Genomic DNA, 19660 nt, shown 5'->3' on the forward strand with positions numbered 1-19660 from the left:
TACTCATGCGCGGTATTTACGTAAAACAAGAAAGATAATCGAGCATTTTTTTATTTATGAATATCAGATTCCATCATGGACCTTCCTTAATACTGAAATGTGGAGCAAATTCCGTTCAGTATTTATTACAATACACAAGCAAAAATACGGTCTATATAAAGCATTATTGCTTGAAAGTAATTTTCCAGGCAATTTATACTCCGCTTCTATTTGCCCATATGAAACTGATAAAGGGAATAGCTTCCGTACAACAATGCTGCCGTTATTTTCCGCTCAATTGGCGCCTCCGTTGGACTTCAGGAAATATCATCGCATTTGCAGCTATAATAAAAACAAATGCGGGAGTGAAATACTTCTAAAGTACGTGAAATATTATAATTGAATAGGTTTTTTTGCACAAACTTCTGAATTTTTTAAAGAATTTTGGTACGCAGTAACACTTATAATAATTATTAAATGTCACAGATAGTACACACACAGTAGCTGATATTTTTAAGAGCACCGAAAAAACTTATAAAAGCAGTTAACATATTTTTCAACAGTTTTTGTTTACATTTTGTCGGCTCTGGCCTCATTGTTCATTTTATTTCATTTGAATCATATTACTTATTAGTATTAGTGTTTGTACGTTTACTCTGGCCTTATTGTTCCTTTGAATCATATTACTTATTAGTATTAGTATTGGTATGTTTGCTCTGTCCTCGTTGTTTATTTTATTTCATTTCAATCATATTACTTATTAGTATTAGTATGTTTGCTCTGGCCTCATTGTTCATTTTATTTCATTTGAATCATATTTCTTATTACTTATTAGCATTAACATTGGCATGTTTGCTCTGGTCTCGTTGTTCATTTTTTTTAATTTGAATCTTATTATTGTTAGTATTAGTATGTTTACTCTGGCCTCAGATTGCCTTCTAATGTTGCCAATGCCAGTTAGAATTAAACTCAACCATTTGTAATGCATTTTACAATAAGACTTGGTCCTGCCACAGACCGCATTCTATGTAGGGATTAAAATTAAAATTAAAATTAATATTTGTGGTTGTATGTATTTTTGGGTGAGAATCTTATCGTATATTTCAAGCTGGAACCAACCGTACACGTTCACAAAATTTCATTGAAATTGGTTGGGCGTGACACATGATTTTTATACATTGAGATATATATTTTTTACTTTATTATGCTTTCATGTTTGTGGGTTATATTTTTTGTTGTTTATTTTTTTTATATGGCAGACAGAGCATTGCACCCAGCCCTATATTCTACTGAAATAAACTATGTTTATTATATATAAGCGTGATATTTAGGGATGTATCAAAATCTCTAAAAATAAGCCCTATCCAAAGAGCTTCCAATGTCATTAATTTTGAGACTTCGTGTTATTTATGTCAGATTAATTTTATTTGTTTTACAGACAATCATACAATTAATCACGCAAAGGTTCAGAAGGTTTATTGCTGACTAAAATGTCAACTTATGAGTGTACCGATTGTTGATATTTAAAAAAAATAAAAATTTCAAAAGTTCAAAGGAATGACGATATATGTATTTTGCCAACAACACAGAATAGTACCTTACAAAATTACAGTAATTTGTGAAAACTGATATCAAAACTATCACGTGGTTTGCCGCCATGCTCGAAAAATGGAACCCAGAATGTGCAGGACAGGTTTATTTCTGTTGACACTTATCACATTTCTGTGTAAATGGTTTGGCAAATAATGCACATTAATGCGCTCGTTCCTCACCCCCCCCCCCTCCCTCCAACATTTAGACTTCATGGTTTTGTAAATGAATATTATATAATGTATAATTTCTGCAAAATAGATAACTCATCTTCATAATTCTAAATATGTTATAATAAGGATCTACTAATTATTTTAACTTGTTAAAAATTACTCTATGTAACTTAACTTGCCAGAATGAAAACTAAAAATTGTTTTTCTACAGTGTCAAAGTAGTTTTATAACTCCGGTGTCTCACAATTCTGTAAATAAAACTCCGGGTCAAAAAAAACAGTTTGAATATTTTATAATGAAGCTTGTATGATTTTTTTTAGCGTAATCGTACAGAAGAGTATTTCTATGGAGGAAGTTGGCCATAAGTAGGAAGCAAAAACAAAAATATATATTATTAAACCTCACATCCCATTTTTCTGGATATAAAGTAGAAGGTATTTAATTTATTTTCAATTATTTAGTTTTAATATTGTAATAGATATAGTTATATTTTAAATTATATGCATGAGAGTAGTCATTACAAGCATTTAGGTATGTGAGTTTAGTCAAGGTTCACTTATAGGTGGTACCGTAAAATTAGATAATTCTTGAAAAAAAATGTAATCGCTACGCATTTTCGGACTATTTTGTTTACAATCACTTTAAACTTTTAAGTTCCGATAAAGAATTTTCTTAAAATTTCATGTATTATTTTTTGTTAGATATTCTGGATTTGAAATTTTTTTCTAGATGTTTATTTACGCGCTTACAATGTTCAAATATAAATAATGTTGAAAATTGTGCATCTTTTGAAAATAGGCTTCAATAAATCATTTAATGAAAGTAATAAATATTAGTAAAAAAATTCAGTTAATTCCAAAATAAATAAATAATGGAAAAATCGTGCGCCTGAAAGATTAATAAATAATGGCTTAACACATCCATATAATTAAGTGTCTGTCTAGTGTTCTGTCTTTGCAATAGTGAAACATTCACAGTTTTTTTTACAAATTCATAAAAAAAATACCTTTGTTGAATGTAATGTGTGATTATTAGAAAAATATAACATCTTGCCTCCAAAATACCTTATTTCTTCAAAAAACTCACTACATAATTTGGCCAACTTTTGAGGCAAAATACTCCACTGTGGGCGGTAAAAATGATTTTGGGCCATGACCTTGGGATTGCAATCGTATTTATCTAAGTATCGATCCCTGCATTATTTACAGCTCTACCAGTGTGAACAACACTGCAAACTACTGTCTTGGATACCACAGTGGTTAATAATTTTATTCCAGGTGTGAATTATTCGTCGAAAAGTTTGGTTATTATTTTAGGATTTTGCCAAATCTTATCATCCTACTTATAAGTTTGAACTCACATGTGACTCCCTTCTCCAGGTCTTCGTAGAAGCCGCAGAGGGCCAGGTGGTTGAGGGCGGAGGGCGGCAGCCGCCCTAGGGGGCCCGCCCTTCGCAGCCTCTGGGCGATCAGCTCAGCGTCCCGAGCATTCCTATCTCCGGGCCTGAAATAAGAAGAAATTGCTGATATTAGATATGTGTGATGTATGGTAATAAAGTTGAGTATTTAATCGATAGATAGATTGAAGATTTAATCGATCGCTAGTCATAAAGCTTACTCCAGCATCGGTCAGATGTCGCTAGGGTGTAACAGGTACTTGTGAGATTATATTGTCAGAGAGCAAACTCCTCGGGAGCCAGAGAATTACCTACCCTCGGGTAATGAACATTGTAGTTTAATCCAGACCTTTTATTGTAACGTAAATAAGCACAATTATAAGAAGAACCTTTTTACTAATTTCAAAGAGTTCCCAACACCGAAGTCTGCATAGTAAAGGCAGACATAAGGTTTTTTATTTTAGTTACAGCACTGCCTACTACTGATTGTAATACGTAATTCTGACAACTCCGTAATAACTCCATATTTCGCATAAATAACGCATTGCATCAAAAGGCAGGCCTACGTTATACTGAAACCAAAATTGTTCAAGATGGTGAAGAGTACCATCACATCACCTAACATTTGTATGTATTCGTTCGCCAATCGTTCGCCAATCGTTCGTAATCGTTCGTAATCGTTCGTAATCGTTCGCCGCACAAACATGGCTTGTATATAACTGGTCATTTTGTGTCTACTACAGCTCCAAGTAATTCCGTGATCACAGCGCGTTTTCAACGTTTGTGTTAATACAGACCTTGAAGAGTTAATATATAGATATATTATTTTGGAAACGAAATATTTTTGCACGAATCTTTCCTCGGTAAGTTTTATTTAGAAAAATGTTTGTTTCATAAATAATTTTACTAAGATTAGCAGCTGTGAAAAACGCTTCACACGAGGTGACTTGCAACCCCTTTAGAAAGGGGTTTACGACCGCACTGGGTAGTTCACCCGGGCATACCGTAGTACATACTGGTTTTTCAAAAACAATACAGAGCTTTCCTTTTGTATATTTCCACATTGTTTTTGTAAACATGTTTTATTATTTGAAATAATTACAATTTTTTAACACCATTATCAAAATGCTTTTTTATACTATTTTATGAGGTTACTAGCTTTATCGCCGACATATATCATAGTTGATCATTAAGTTTAACGGATATTGAATAGTTCCATAACTCATGATAGAAATGGCATAACTCCAGCATTTTTTCCAAATTGGAAAGGCAGTGCAAATTTCAAGACCCACAAGCTCACCAAATGAAAAATTTCTGAGCAATTCATAAACATAATATCTGTTAAATAGTTAAGATAATTTTATAAATTCTAATTAGCACAAAAAACCTACCTACTTTTAATCATGATTTTTTTTTATTTGAGATGTATTTTCCAGTTTTCACATAATAATTCTGATTCATTAATCACGCAAGATTCATTAACTGACGCATAGATGATTACGACATGCAGAGGGAATTTATTTAGATACCATAATAACCCACACTATGTACAGAAGTCCAAGTTATTACTATTCTGGTAATTTTAAAATAATATTGTAGTAATATTATATTATTATTTGTATTTTTTTAATTAATTAGTATCTACAATTGGTAACATCTTTTTGGAGAACACTATACCTATAACATCCACAGTAGTGGCAAGCCCCCAGAACTTCTATTTTAACACAAAATTCCAGAATCTCAACTACTACTACTTGACTTCAATTAACTCAAACGTTTTGTCGTTGTTGTTGTTGTTGTTGTTTTTGTTGTTGTTTATCATACCTATGTCTGTTTTTTATGGAATAAATAAATAAAAAGTTTTTATTTTTTTGTTATATAATGTGTAGACCTCACTTGTTATTCTATACATTATTCTCCAACTATGATTTGTTTCTCCAGTATTATTATTGATACTATAAATAAATAGTATCGTTAATATAAAATAAACGGGATTGCTTACATAAAATGTACGTTTGATACACTAGTTCCAGATCACAGTTTTGAGATAATTGGCAATTAATATTTTGGTGAAAGTTTGAAATCTCAATAATCTTCTAATTTTTGGTTGGTGGGCTTGAAAATCTGGAATTCAGTAATTATTATATTCTTGATCAAATTCAAACATTAAATATATCTGTAATGCAAAGTGCATCATATCGATTTATTGCAGTGTAGAAATAGTGGGTTTCAAAACAAAACAAAAAATCCACAAAGATATTTTATGGAACGTACAGCTAGTGTACACGCATCTTGGTGCTTTTCGGAACTACGAAATGTATGTATTCTGACAACTTCTAATAATAAACTTAATACTGCCAAATTCGGACTTGTTGCAATATGGAATTATTTCGTGTTGCGCATCGTTATTGGTTGGTTACTGGTAGAGTATATCTGCAACTCTGGTTACATATTTTTTTCTAATGTAAGCTGGCGCTTGTGCATAGCAAATTTGAATCAGAGTATTTAACATGAGTACTCGTTAATTTACAAATAATAAATATAAATATAACTATTCAATGAAAACAATTAAAGACATATTTTTCTAATATAAACTGGCGCTTGTGCATAGGAAATGAGTACTCGTTAATTTACAAATAATAAATATAAACTATTCAATGAAAACAATTTAAGATATATTTTTCATAATCATTACAAAATATCTTAAATTTGTAGTTTCACGGAAATTTTTTTAAATTCATCAGTTTCAAAGTGACAATTCAAGTTCAAGTTCTGTTACGATTTCATCATGGACCGATTCTTTCAAAGTACTTGGGTAATAACAGAACTTGTATACAACTTTAACAGAACTTTAATATTAACTTTTAAATTTGATGAATTGTTCAGTTAACAACTTTTGAATTATATAAAAGTTTAATGTTTTGATTGAAATATAGTACTATAAAATAAATATGTGGTGTTGAATAATATGAAAACAGTGATTTGGGAAATATTTATGAGCATTCATATAATCTTGAAATCTTTCATGAATATTTTAGATATTCATATCATAAAAGGTCGACCTTTTAAATTTTAAACGATCCAATCTCCTTTGTGCGTAAATGTGGGAGACTATTGGGGTGTAATTTCTACCGATTTATAACAAGTTTCTCGTTGACTCTTTAAGTTTTTAAGTTCCAAAAAAAGGATATTTTAAAAAAAAAATCGCCGAGCAAACTTCCGATAATTAATACATATAATTAAATTATTTATTTAGTCGAAATTGAAATCGTACAATCTTTATTCAATGTGCAACCCAAACCCTGTTTAGGGGCTGGGAAGTGTTTTTTTTATTATTAAGACTCTAAGCAATGTTGTTATTGTGTGTTTATATTGTAAAGTTCTTTCTGTAAAATAATGATTCAACGTGCGTTTCTATCTAGTACATCATATTATGTACTCTCCATAAAAAATATCCCTATTTTCAAGCAATCTCTTTACAAAGCTTGAAGTGTTATAACTTCGTTTTTTCTTTCATCTGTTTTAGTTGTAAAACTATTTACTGTTCACTGTTCGTACAACACTACTCACTGTTCACTTTCACTAATTACTGTTCACTTTCTAAATGAAAATCATTTTCAAGTGTAAACAATCTTGTTATAAATATAGCATCGCATTCCGGATTCAATGCAACAGGCAAAGCCAACTAAACTGCATATACCTTCCCTGACGGAGGCATGTTTGACCCGAAACCAGGTAAAATATTTGTAAAACTAAGAAAATTAGACATGCGAAAAGTTGCAGTGTGACTATCAAATGCTATTTAATCAAATATTTCCCAAAGAAGTTACTTGTCAATTATTCTGTGTAATTAAAAAACCATAACTTTAACTTTAAAACTTTGATAAGAACGGTGCAGGTATCGCAACCAGAGTTCACACAAGCACTGGGCTTAAATTTCAAACTTCGTCTACTTCAAACTTTGTTTACTTCAGAAAACAAAAATTCGGTGGAGTTGAAAAAATTAAATTTTTAATATACGTATAAGAGAGTTGGTGGTAAAAAATCTCACCGTATTACAGTAAAAATCTTGGAAAAACTTTTCGAGTTTTCAAATCCGATAACGTATGCACTTGTTCGATTTTTGCTAAAATTAATAAATAGGTTTAAGCAAGACAAAATACTGTTTCTCAGTTTCACAAGGACATCAATAAATGGACATCAGTAAATTTCTACCAATGTAAATACATGGAGAAAAATAAACATTGGTCATTTATTAAGAATATCTTCAAATTATTAGTATTCCGGTTGAAAACGGGATTACAGGCCCTTACCGAATGAATTAATAAGTTTCGTGATAAACTTTTAATAAAATACTAATATATTATCACGATGTAGGAACACGTGTTCATAAAAATCCTACTACTATCTAGACAAATGTGTTACGATTTATTAAGAATTTACTAAAAGTTTATCAGAAAAATGTAAATCATCCTAATAATATTTTTACAGTGATCGGCGTCTACTGGTTTTAATGTTAGTGGTTAATGGGCGCTAAAATTTAAATCGCGCCAGGTGCCTTTTGGCTCATGAGTATCTACCCGAGTAGCCGAAAAGTTACTTAGATACGTTGTTGTCCAAAGATTCATTATGTACTTACTCAGTTTAATGTGCGTTTATTTTAATGTAAGGTCCAAATATGACAAAAAAAAAACGAAAATGTTCAGCAATGGAAATCAAATCCAAAATATCTTAATTCTTAACCATTGAAGTGAAAATACGAGTATACACAAGTCACAAACTAAGTCACAAACTCAAGGAGTAAAATCGCATACCATTACGTCGCGTAGTTTAATAATGCAGCATTTCCTTCATCGGTGCAATAGGAATTGTTTTAATATTATATATATATATATATATATAATATTAAAACAATTCCTATGAAAACATAAAGTATAAATCTAGCATATCATCAATGCATCACAATAACCAGAGCGTGGCGTGTAAGCTAAAGAAATGATTTTAAACGACACAATTTTCCGGCGAAACGTTATAAAGTTTTGTCAAATTCACGGAAAATTACGTTATTACTCCGAAAGCAGTAACAAGCATTTTTTTATAAAGTCAGTAGAGCGGTAAGAACAACTTTCATTGCAATTGTTACCGGTTCACTTCCCAAGATGTTTATGACTTTTTTTCCTATGATGTAATTATTTTATTATAATGGCGTATAGCTTACTAAGACACTGACCAATCAGTGTTGAAAACATTGATGTATTATAGTAGGATAAGACATGAAGCGATAAAATAGGTTCCGCTTTTTTACGTCCAACTGACCTCCAACTCTCCCAACGCTTTTAATAGTGGAACAAGTTTCGACGAGTATTTAGTACGCAGTAGCTCCTCTAATTATTGTAGCTCTATGGGTGAAAATAATATCTGTACGATCAGAATTCAAATGCGGCGATACCTTCTTTGATTTCGGAAACCTATGATGCGTAAACCCTCAAATTAGCTTTATTGTTATTTAAAGTCACAATCAAAAGAAATTATTAGAAACGTTGTCCAATTAAAAACTAGTACAAGTTAGAAATAGTTTAAGTCTTAGTCTTGAAAATTACTTACAATGTTTTTATGGTTTTATTTTTATTTATTTTTTCTGAAAAGTAAGTAAATCATTAATAACTATGACATTAAAGTGAAAGCTAGAATACAGATAACTTGCACAACAAATCGTAATCCAATATAATTTTATTAGAAACCTGGAGCTATCAAATATAATAATTCCGGGAATATATAGTAAATATACAATCTATGATGTGCGTCATTTCTGCGTGAAATTATTTATGTTTAAAAAACTCAAATTTGCTTTGAATTGAAATTTCATTTTCAAAATTAGAACTGCTCGTGTGAATTATAATTCAGACAATCCATAAAGTTGGTATCTACCTATAGTTTAATATTTCCATATACAATTATTTTAAAATTAGAATAATAACATAATATAAATTTTCACGGGTCGGTGCCAGTAAAATACATACACGTTTAAGTAGCTTTCATTCCACTCGTAATTAATATGAAATCTATAGTACAAAATCACACTCTCATTCAAAAATCACAAAAATGTTATATATTAAAGATATACAAGATATACAAAAAGATATATAAAAAGTTTCCTATTTGTTAATTATAATACATCACTATAATACTGTATACTGTGAAAATCTCCAACCATATCACAAAGGAGGTAGTTTATTTTTAATGTCACCATCTAGTAGCTACCTATTTACGAACAAGACCTAGAGATAAACTTCCAACTGTGTACACACAACCTTTTTTCCAGGAAACGGAAGTACAACACCGTTACTTCTTAAAATTTATCACCCTTGAAAGATGTTCTTAGCCACGTATTTTGTGTTTTAAAGTTGAAACTTCATATTTTAAGCTTGTTAAAATGCATAACATATTTTCAAAAACCTACCAACTTCCTTATTTTAGTTTTTTTCTGATACAATAATATAATGTGTTTTCAAACATTTTATGATAATGTAGACCTCAATGGGTCTCTGCTACGGCCCCCATTTTACATTTTAATAATATTCAATAAATATATAATATAAAATAAAGTACCTACAACAATAAAGGCGGCAATGAAAAAAAGACAAATCGGCAAATATTATGAGGTACGACTGTATATAATGAATTGTGTATTTTAATGGTTGTATGTTAATACATTAATAATCAACGTAATCGTTTACATGTTCTTTTACGTTATATTTTTTTGTAATTTGTCTTGTTTGTTCTATAATCCATCTTTTTAATTTTGTATCTGAAATGTTTTTTTCCCTCGTTTTTTGTATCGAGTTAAATATTGTTCAATGCATTTATTGCCTGGTATTTGATGTGTATTTGTCCAAAGCTTGTGTTAAACGTTGGATTTTTTTATGTTTTTTGCAAACAATATTTTTGATGCATAGAATAGAAGTTATTTACTTAAAACAACAAAATAGAGTAGAAGGTTTCTGTGTAATAATAAATACAGGGTGTCCGGGGGTAAACTGCCCTAACTAACTGTGGGAGGTGATTTTAGGTGATGGTAGAAGTAAAAAAGGTGATTTTTTTTAATAATTTTCCAATGTTTAGTTTCAATATAAGTATGTATTTTCTCGTTTAAACAATTCACCTTCTTAACCTAAAAACTACCTTAAAACATTACGAAAAAATATATATAATTTTTACTACTTAAATCATCTAGAATCACTCCACGAAGATAGCCCACTTTACCCCCGTCACCCTGTTTTACAATTTTTTTCTTACGTGTTTTCTTATAACGGTGACCGGATAACTCATCAAAATGACAATTTAACATACCTATAAAAAGTGTTGTAAAGTTATGCAGTTCGGCTCGCGGATGTATACGTAGCATTATACGTCTCTCCGTATTTCAAAGTCAGTCCGTGAAGTGGTTTCACTAATTTTATTTTACACGACTTAAAATCAAATAAATTATCGGTTTTCGAGGTAAAATATATTTACAGACATTTGGTTTAATGTATATTTAAAATTCTTTTGATAAAAAAATTAAGGGTGGTCATTAAAAAATCATTGATTTAATTTTACCAAGCTTTCCGATATACCCTGAGTACTCTTGTTACATCAATCAAGATTTTTAAATATTTTGCGCATTTAGGTCTAATTAGGCATCTGTATTCATGAAATTCGTATTCATTTTCAAAATGCGTAATGACATATCCGAAAATTCGATTTCATTCACAAATTAAAACCTCTATTTATTTTTACTGTGCTCATTTGGTGTATAAAATTAAATTTGTATATCGGTTAAGTTTTATAAATCTAGAAAATCTCTTGCGGGCGTTTAATAAGAAAAATAAAGGTTGATCTAACTGATATCAAAAAGAAGCTCACTGAAATTACTGGCTCTCGTAAATACTTATTACAATTTTGTATCTTAAGTAGATCTCAACCACTAATTTTAAAATGTTTACTTAGAGAAAATTTACATCATATTTTATAAAAAAATACGTAAGATCGCTGCTAGAGTTACTCGATAAAAACGAAGAATATAAACACAAGAATTGAGGGGATTTTTTTTTAAATATATGGGTATGCTTTTTGTATTAGCTTTCTGTATTTTTAATCTTAAATATTATTTTAATTTAAAAAATTAAAATTAAAAATCTTCTTAATTGAATACCATAGAAGAGTCCCAACTGCTCAAAATCGTCCGGAGCCAGTGAGTCAATGGCATCCCAATCGAAGTATGTTGTCAGGCTAAAGGTAGTGGGGAGGAGAAAGAAATTAGGGAGAGGAAGATTGTGAAGTATCTGGTTATTTAGATATGGTCACTAAACACGGCTAAATCAATTTTAAGTAACGTTTTAATTAAAAATATATTACGATGCTGGCCTTTACTTCTTATGAATTAAAACAATCATTAATTAATGAATCATTAATATTGCACATCTATGGTCTTACTAAAAAACGTGGTGAAAATTTTATTCAATTGATAAACGACAGTGTGTGTGAAAACATTCTTAATAAAGAAACTGACATAAAATATTTAATAATTAATGGGTAATAGTTAATGGAAAGATATGTACATTGTTTGTACAGCCAAAGGGGGTTGTTTATCTTTCGAATAAACCATTTTAAGAAACTAGATTAAATCATCTTCCAGATTTTTGTATTTGAAATAGACTATATATTAGAATAATTTAATTTCAAACATGAAAAAAAAAAGTTTTTACTCCAAACGCCCAAACTCCAAAAATTGAGAATACGTGAAATTTTGAAAAACATTGTTGCCACACTTTTAATCTTGTCCATACAATAAAAATATATAAAATGATATTAAGTTTAATAATTCCCAGAGAATAACAACAACAAAAATGAAATTAAAAAAAAAAAACAAGAATTTATATTTGCCTACACATACATAAAACATTAGTGTAATTAGAAAAACATCACCTTCATATAATTCTTATTAAGTTCATGCGGTAACGTCAATTGAAGAAAAATGTGTAACTTTTTCAAGACCGGAATTTCACGTGTCAGCCTGTGGAAAATCCAACGTTGCCGGTTCTTTCGGAGCCCTGTTAAAGATATTTTACCAGTTTAAGTACCAACTCGAATCAAAACGCTTAGAGTTTTTATACAATATGTAGTTAAAATACTGTTTAACGAATGTGAAGTGGTTTTTCTTTAGTAAGGCTGTAAATAACTTGTTATTCTTTCAGCTTAAAGAACTTAGGAAAATTAACCCACCACGTTAAATAACGATAATTACTTTCACTATCAAACAATCAATCATTAGAGTTCAACCTCATGGTGAAATGCTTTAAATATGTCAGTTTATTAAAGTGTTTCTATGTTAAAATGATGATAAAATGTTAAGCGAAAGGTAAGGCCCGCCGCGGTCAAAGGCCCAACTATACGACATTTCTGCGAATTCATATCCTCAACCTAAACATCCCCTAGTCCCCAAACAATTTGCATATTCCCCGAATCATTCACATCCCTTTTAGCATTCCTCATTCAATATTTATAAACTTTACGACGCTTTACGAGATATGAAGATATATTATTGTAATTCACAAATTTCTCAGCGTGAACTTAAGACATTAGCGGAAAGTGATATCAAGTTATGGCAGGGGAAGGGATCACACGCGGCTTTGTCGAGCGCTTTTGTGGCAATACATCACAAAAATAGGGCCGTAGAAATTAACGGAGAATATCACTATCTATAATGATAATATGAATACGTATTATGAAAGGAAACTAATACGTTAACATCCTGCTCTGACACCGAATCCAAGATTGATGTTAATATGTTATGATTTATGAATCATCAGAACACTATTCAAATATACCCATTGAAATAATGATAGAAGCTTCTGGGACATTGTTCTATAAATTATAATATGCTTTTACTTTCCTATATGTATCTTTATGAGAAGATGCAGACGTATCAGAGTAGCACGTATAATCATTGAGATTATGAGATGTTCGCCTTTGTGGGGCAACTGTTATGCATGAGAAATGGTAGTCGCAGCTGCACTCCTTTTATAATAACGAGTTTAGTTCCAGTAAATTAGATTTCTCAGAATGGTTTTGGGATTTCACTTCATGTTCAATATCCATTACAAAATATGAGCATTCATCTCTACAAAATATGAGCATTCATTTCTACACATTATGAGTTATTTAAAAATAACACCAATTCTGCTTGTTCCTTTCTTCCATTCTCTTAAAATGGGGAATTTCAAAGTCTTGAAATTATTTATAATATCATCAAAAGCCATATATTTCTGATATGAAGCCGTCAGAAAAATTGGTATGTATAATCTAATATAGTGTTCATTTTTTTGTAACTTAGCATAAATCATATGCATTAATAATAGTTTTAACATCTCTGTGCAATATTTGTGGGGTATAATCTATTAAATAATCTTATCTGTAAAATGGAAAATCTGTTTTCTGCAGCAAAAATTCTCAATTGGAGAGTTTGGTGAAATTGGCACTTTTTAATAGCTGTTATTTTTAATATCTAAAAATTGGTTACACAATGTAATTACACTTTGATTTTCACCTACCAATATTAATTACATAGACAGAATTACAGCTGGACGGAATTACACGTGAACGTAATTACACATGGACGAAATTTCATGGGTGTGAAATTGACCTATCAGTAGTAATTAAACTGCCAGGATTAACCATGAATTACACATGGACGATATTAAACAGGTGTAAATTTTACCTACCAATATTACACTGCCAGAATTACACATCGACAGAATTACACAACCGTGAATTTCACCTACCAATATTACACTGCCATATTTACACATCGACGGAATTACACAACTGTGAATTTCACCTACCAATATTACTAGAGTTAGCCAGTATTACTGCCAGAATGACACATGGACGGAATAACATATAGACGAAATTACACGTATAGAGAATTACATAGACATTAAATTACACCTACTGAATCAACAACACTACAAAAAAACTTTGTATACGTAGTTTTAGGTGTGTGCTACAAAATCCGAATTTCCATCGCAGTCAGTTATTTCAAATAATAATATAAGGATCAATAATCCCTTATTACATGTTTCTTCAAAACGGAAAAAGGTTTCGGAGTATTTGCTGTCTGGCTTCGCCCGAGCTACAATTAATACTTGTAATAAATAACCTACAAGGGAATGAGATCTGAATTAACATTGTTCGTAACATTCATTTTTAATCGAATGAAAATATGATTTAAATTAATTAAACTTAAAATCAAACTATAACAAAATGTATATATATCTAGGGTCAGAGAAGTTAAACGAGTGTTTATGTAATATTTAAGGGAAGGTGAAGATAAACGCCTGAAAATCATTATTATCCGAAATTTAAAAAAAACTTTTACCATATAATATATATTTGTAATTATTTATTCTCTTCTATTTCCTGAGGTGTGTTTTAATGTTTTTCATGAGTTTTTATAACTTAATAACCACTACGCCGTTTCTCAGCAGGGGTAGACAGAGAGGGCGGACAGCCAAACAACTCGGTCTTGGCACACACTCCTTACCTCATTCACATTCATACAAACTTCTTCTGTTATTCCGACTTTTGACATGGTCCAACACTAGTATCTGGTTTACTTGATCGTGCCATGTCTTCCTCGGGCGTCCACGAATTCTTCTACCATTCACATTTGCGTTATATATTCTACCAACACTGCTTTCTTCGTTCATTCGCTCTGTATGCCCAAACCGTGTCCCTTTATTAATCTTACTCATTACGCTTACATCAGCCTTGCGTTCTTTGTAGATCTCCACATTTCTCACACGATCATACATGGTTTTACCAAACATACGCCTCAGAGATCTCATTTCTACAGCATTCAGTCTACTCTCACCCCTTCTTTGCTAGTTCCATGCCTCACTGTCATACATCAGGGTAGGTACCAGCACTCCATTGTAGACTGCTAGCTTCGCTTCTTTGGACAATTTTATGTTATGCACCAACCGCGTTCAGTCGTCCATTAATAGATTTACCTGCATTTACCATTCTTTCAGTATCTCTGTCAGCCTTTCCATATATTTTAAACATACTTCCTAAATAAACAAACTCATCCACCTGCTCCAAGTATTCATCATTCACAACTATATTGCACCTTGTTTTCGTACACCAAACACCATGACTTCAAAAAATATAACTTTAGACATATTTATTCATCATTAACTCATTATTCATACATACCGCGTTCATCCTAGATACGAGATACTGAAAATCTTCCATTCTTTACAGCAATCAGCACCGCATCATCAGCATACAATTGCCTGTTGTCATACTTTCAGATTACTCAAATTCGTGCCCAAGCCCACCTCCTTCAATTCTTGCATACACCATCTATAGATTGAATAACCACGGTGACTTTACACAGCCTTTTTTAAAACCATTCAGTACGTAACAGAATGAAATATTTTCTGAGTATTTCAAATTCGTTATGCACATATAATTTTTTAAATTTCCATAATAACAAATCCTGTTTTAATTTAAATTAAATTATCTTTCCGATGTACGCATTTAAAATAAATAATACTATTTCTAAATAATTAAATTTTAATTTCATACAAAATTTAATTCCTAACTTAGAATCTCGATATTTCTAAAACACATTGGTTTTGTTTAAGGAATTTGTAATAAAACTGTAACTTCACTTTTATCTCGTTCATTGAATAATAAATAAGAAACAATCAATTTAATTTAACTTAATGGGGTTAAACCGATTGTTACGATGGCGACGTGAAATGTGGATTATTCTTTTTTTCTATTTTTAGGATTTATTTAATGGCATCCAGTATAAATATTTGAGGCAAACTGCTAAGTATTGTATTTCACTTCTAACTTTAAAAGAACGTATTTCAAAATAATATAAATTATTTTATAAAATATGGACGCCCGGTCATGACGTTCATATGACCTTAAAACGGTGGACACTATTTGTGATATCAAAACACCCCGTAAAACCACCGTTCACCCTTGTATCGAACGTCATCAGCATCATCAATATAAAATGTACATCAATTATAAAAAAACACAACAAAATGCCATCATATTTACCACTGTCGAAAACTATGTAAAACCTTCCATAAAACTAATGTTGATAAACCTGCCTTACATATAGGTAACTCATGTTTAAAAACCTGCCCTGCCGTTTAACGGTAAATTTTATCGCTCGGACCTAAAAGGCAGTTGTCTCGCTTCAACTCAAGCAACCATCTTACTCTGGCTAGGCAGCCGCTGATTGGCTAAGCACAAAACCTGCTTGAGCGACCCACGTGTATCCAAGAGATTTGTAAAAAAATACAAATTTGCAAGCCCTTCCTGTAATAATAGGAAACAATGTTAACTAAATAATTATATACAAAGATACTTATATGTTAATTAAATAAGCTCGAATAGAAATAAAATATGTTACACGTAAGATAATTATGTAATCAGCGAAACTCTGAAAATGTTACAGAGATTTGACCACTTATCTTGTAGAATATGTCTTATTATAACTAAATAAACAATATTGCGACGATGTGGTTTTGGCAGGGCGACAGAGGCAGATAAGGTCTAATATTATAAAATATTCCTATATTTCTGAGATAAACAGATTTAATCCTACAAGCGTGGCGAGCTTCATAGCAAGAAAAAAGCAAGCTCGTTACGGGAATTTCATAATACAATCAAGGGTCGGAGGCGCGGTCCTATAGAATCTTATAAAGGCGCCGCAAAAACCGGTCCCTCCCCATTCCGCCATAAGCCCTGGACCGAGCAACATCTACCGCTGTCCGCTCTGCCTGACCCGCTTCGCTACCTGAGAGCAACACGCTGTGTTTGATTTCAACCCGGTTCCCCCCCCCGCTCCACTTCCGCTGTCTACTGCAACTGCCTGCTGCTGAGCTCGCTGCTCACCGACAAGCCAACGACGCCCCGACGTCGCGGCGCCTCTGCCTCGGGCTTCACTGAGCCTTCCCAACAGCCAGCCTCGGAGAGAGGATCTGCCATTGCCTACTGAACCAGCCAGCGCCCCGCAGAGCCGTTACCGACTGAGCCTGGAGGGATACAAGAAGTTGCACCCGCAATAAAAACCAACCGCTTTTATAAAGGCGTTCTTTTCAATATGCAAATTACAAATGTCGAATATATCGTCTTTCTCAAGACGCATTCATTAAGGCAAACATATTACAATAGTCGATATTCCCTGCATTTTTATGATATTTTAAATAACTCTGTAATGGTTCAAATGAAATACCTCAAGTGCTTTATTTGAATCATTACACAGGACAAAGGTAAATGTGTGCCGGTGCTTATATTTTACAGTTTTTTCTTGTGCAGGCAAACACGTCCCGTACAAAGTGGTCCATTCGAGCCGGAACCACACATCACGCCTTCAGTCCTGCCCCGGTGGAGATGTAATCACCTTGCAGTGGCTGAGAGACCCGGAAGTCATCTAAGATGCCCGTTTCCCGCCCTGAAAGCAGACACACGCCGGCTCCCGACCGCCTTCCCGCCAGCGTGCGGTTCTGCTCGTTGGAACACCAGCCGATGTCAGAGCAGTCCAGGGGCACCCCCCTCCCACCGAGCCCTGAGCCCTCTCGGCTCGGGCTCCCTCATGCCCTGAGCCCTCTTGGCTCGGGCTCCACCGACAGGCCAACGACGCCCTGACGTCGCGGCGCCTCTACCCCCGGGCTTCCCTGAGCTTGCCGGTGACCGACGCCCCAACGTCGCGGCGCCTCTTCACCGGGCTTGCCGGAGACCAAGGCCCTGTTGTCGCAGCGCCTCTTCCCCGGGCCCACGTGCTCCCCTGTGCTCGCTGCTCCCGATGTCGCAGCACCTCGGCCCCGGGCCCCACATGGCTCGGGTTTATTTGAGCTTGCTGTCGCTTACCGAGGTATATAGAGCAGAGGCCTGCGCAACTAGTGACATCCCGGCGGCGGTGATTACACACAGTCACCGCTCCAGTGAGCAAAAAACGCCCACACGGCTTGCCACTGCCTGTCAAACTCTACATTGGACAGCCAGCCAGTATACCAACTCAGCCAATGTATAACGCGCACGAGGCCTGCGCAACCAGTGACGTCGCCGGTGACAACCTGTACAACACCGGTGACGACCAGTGACATTGCCGGTGACATCCCGGATGCAATGTCTTACATACTCAGAGCCGCACAATGAGCCACTGCCTGTCAAACTCTACAGTGGACAGCCCAACAGCCAGCCAGTATACAAACTCAGCCAATGTATAACGCGCACGAGGCCTGCGCAACCAGTGACGCCGCCGGTGACAACCAGTACATCGCCGGTGACAACCAGTGACATTGCCGGTGACATCCCGGATGCAGTGTCTTACATACTCAGAGCGGCACGATGAGCCACTGCCTGTCAAACTCTACATCGGACAGCCACCCAGTATACATAAACAGCCGAGATATAATGCGCACGAGTCCTGTGTAGCCGGTGACAACCATCCATCGCCGGTGACAACCAGTACATCACCAGTGACATTGCCGGTGACATCCCGGATGCGGTGCCTTACATACTAAAATTCTACAGTAGACAGCCCGACAGCCAACCAGTATACCTAAATAGCCGAGCTACAATGCGAACGAGTCCTGTGCGCCGGTGACAAACAGTACATCGCCGGTGACAACCAGTACATCGCCAGTGCCAACCAGTGACATTGCCGGTGACATCCCGGATGCGGTGTCGTACCTACTCAAATTCTACAGTGGACAGCCCGACAGCCAACCAGTATATCTAACCAGCCGCGGTACAATGCGCATGGGTCCTGCGCAACCGGTGACACCGCCGGTGATAATCAGTAACATTGCCGGTGACATTGCCCGGGTGAGCAACCAAACAACGCTCACACTGCATGCACTAGCCCGCAGAGCCGTGAGAGGTGTCAGCCTGCCCGCCAGACAGCCAGAATATCTACTCAGCCGGGGTATAACATGCACCCCGAGCGCGCTGGCGGCCAGAAACCTATGCAACCAGTGACACCGCCTACAGACGGAGTACCCTACTACCTTATACGATGTGCCAGCCGTACAGTGACCCGCACCCCCAGGACTCCGATAAGATGACGACAATACAATTCGAGTACACTGGGGATCATTACGTGCGCTTTGCCGGGGGATGAATGCTAACTGGCACGCAAAACAGATTGCAGACCTATAAAAATAAAAATCTCGCCGCCAAGCTGCCGAGTTCGCAGTACCGCAGCCCGCCTTGTTGGATAGGCCCCCTACTACACTGGGCCACCATCACCAGCCAGAGCCCCCTGATGCGCGTATGATGGCTACGTCTACCCACGAGCTTGAAGCGACCGGCCCGACCTCGAATGCCGGCCCCCCGGATACGTAACATCTCGAGAGCCGACACCATCCGGAGCGCAGCCCGATTCGACTGCGGCCAGCCAGTCACCTACGTGTTTGCTGCGACCGTCCCGGCCTCGAATGCCGGTCCC

At 34.7% G+C, this 19660-nt stretch overlaps 1 protein-coding gene across 2 annotated transcripts in view; it reads right to left on the minus strand.

Annotated features, from left to right (window-relative positions):
* Epac (Exchange protein directly activated by cAMP) overlaps nt 1–19660 on the minus strand; it is a 524699-nt gene that overhangs the window by 335028 nt on the left and 170011 nt on the right. For both annotated transcript variants that reach the window (XM_089634072.1, XM_089634073.1), the window contains exon 2: nt 3103–3245. In XM_089634072.1, coding sequence (XP_089490198.1) covers nt 3103–3245 — 143 coding nt within the window. The remainder of the gene's footprint in view (nt 1–3102; nt 3246–19660) is intronic.

The sequence above is a fragment of the Hesperophylax consimilis genome, chromosome 8 (assembly GCF_061612785.1).
Source record: "Hesperophylax consimilis isolate HC1 chromosome 8, BYU_Hcon_1.0, whole genome shotgun sequence".
NCBI classification, from domain to species: domain Eukaryota; kingdom Metazoa; phylum Arthropoda; class Insecta; order Trichoptera; family Limnephilidae; genus Hesperophylax; species Hesperophylax consimilis.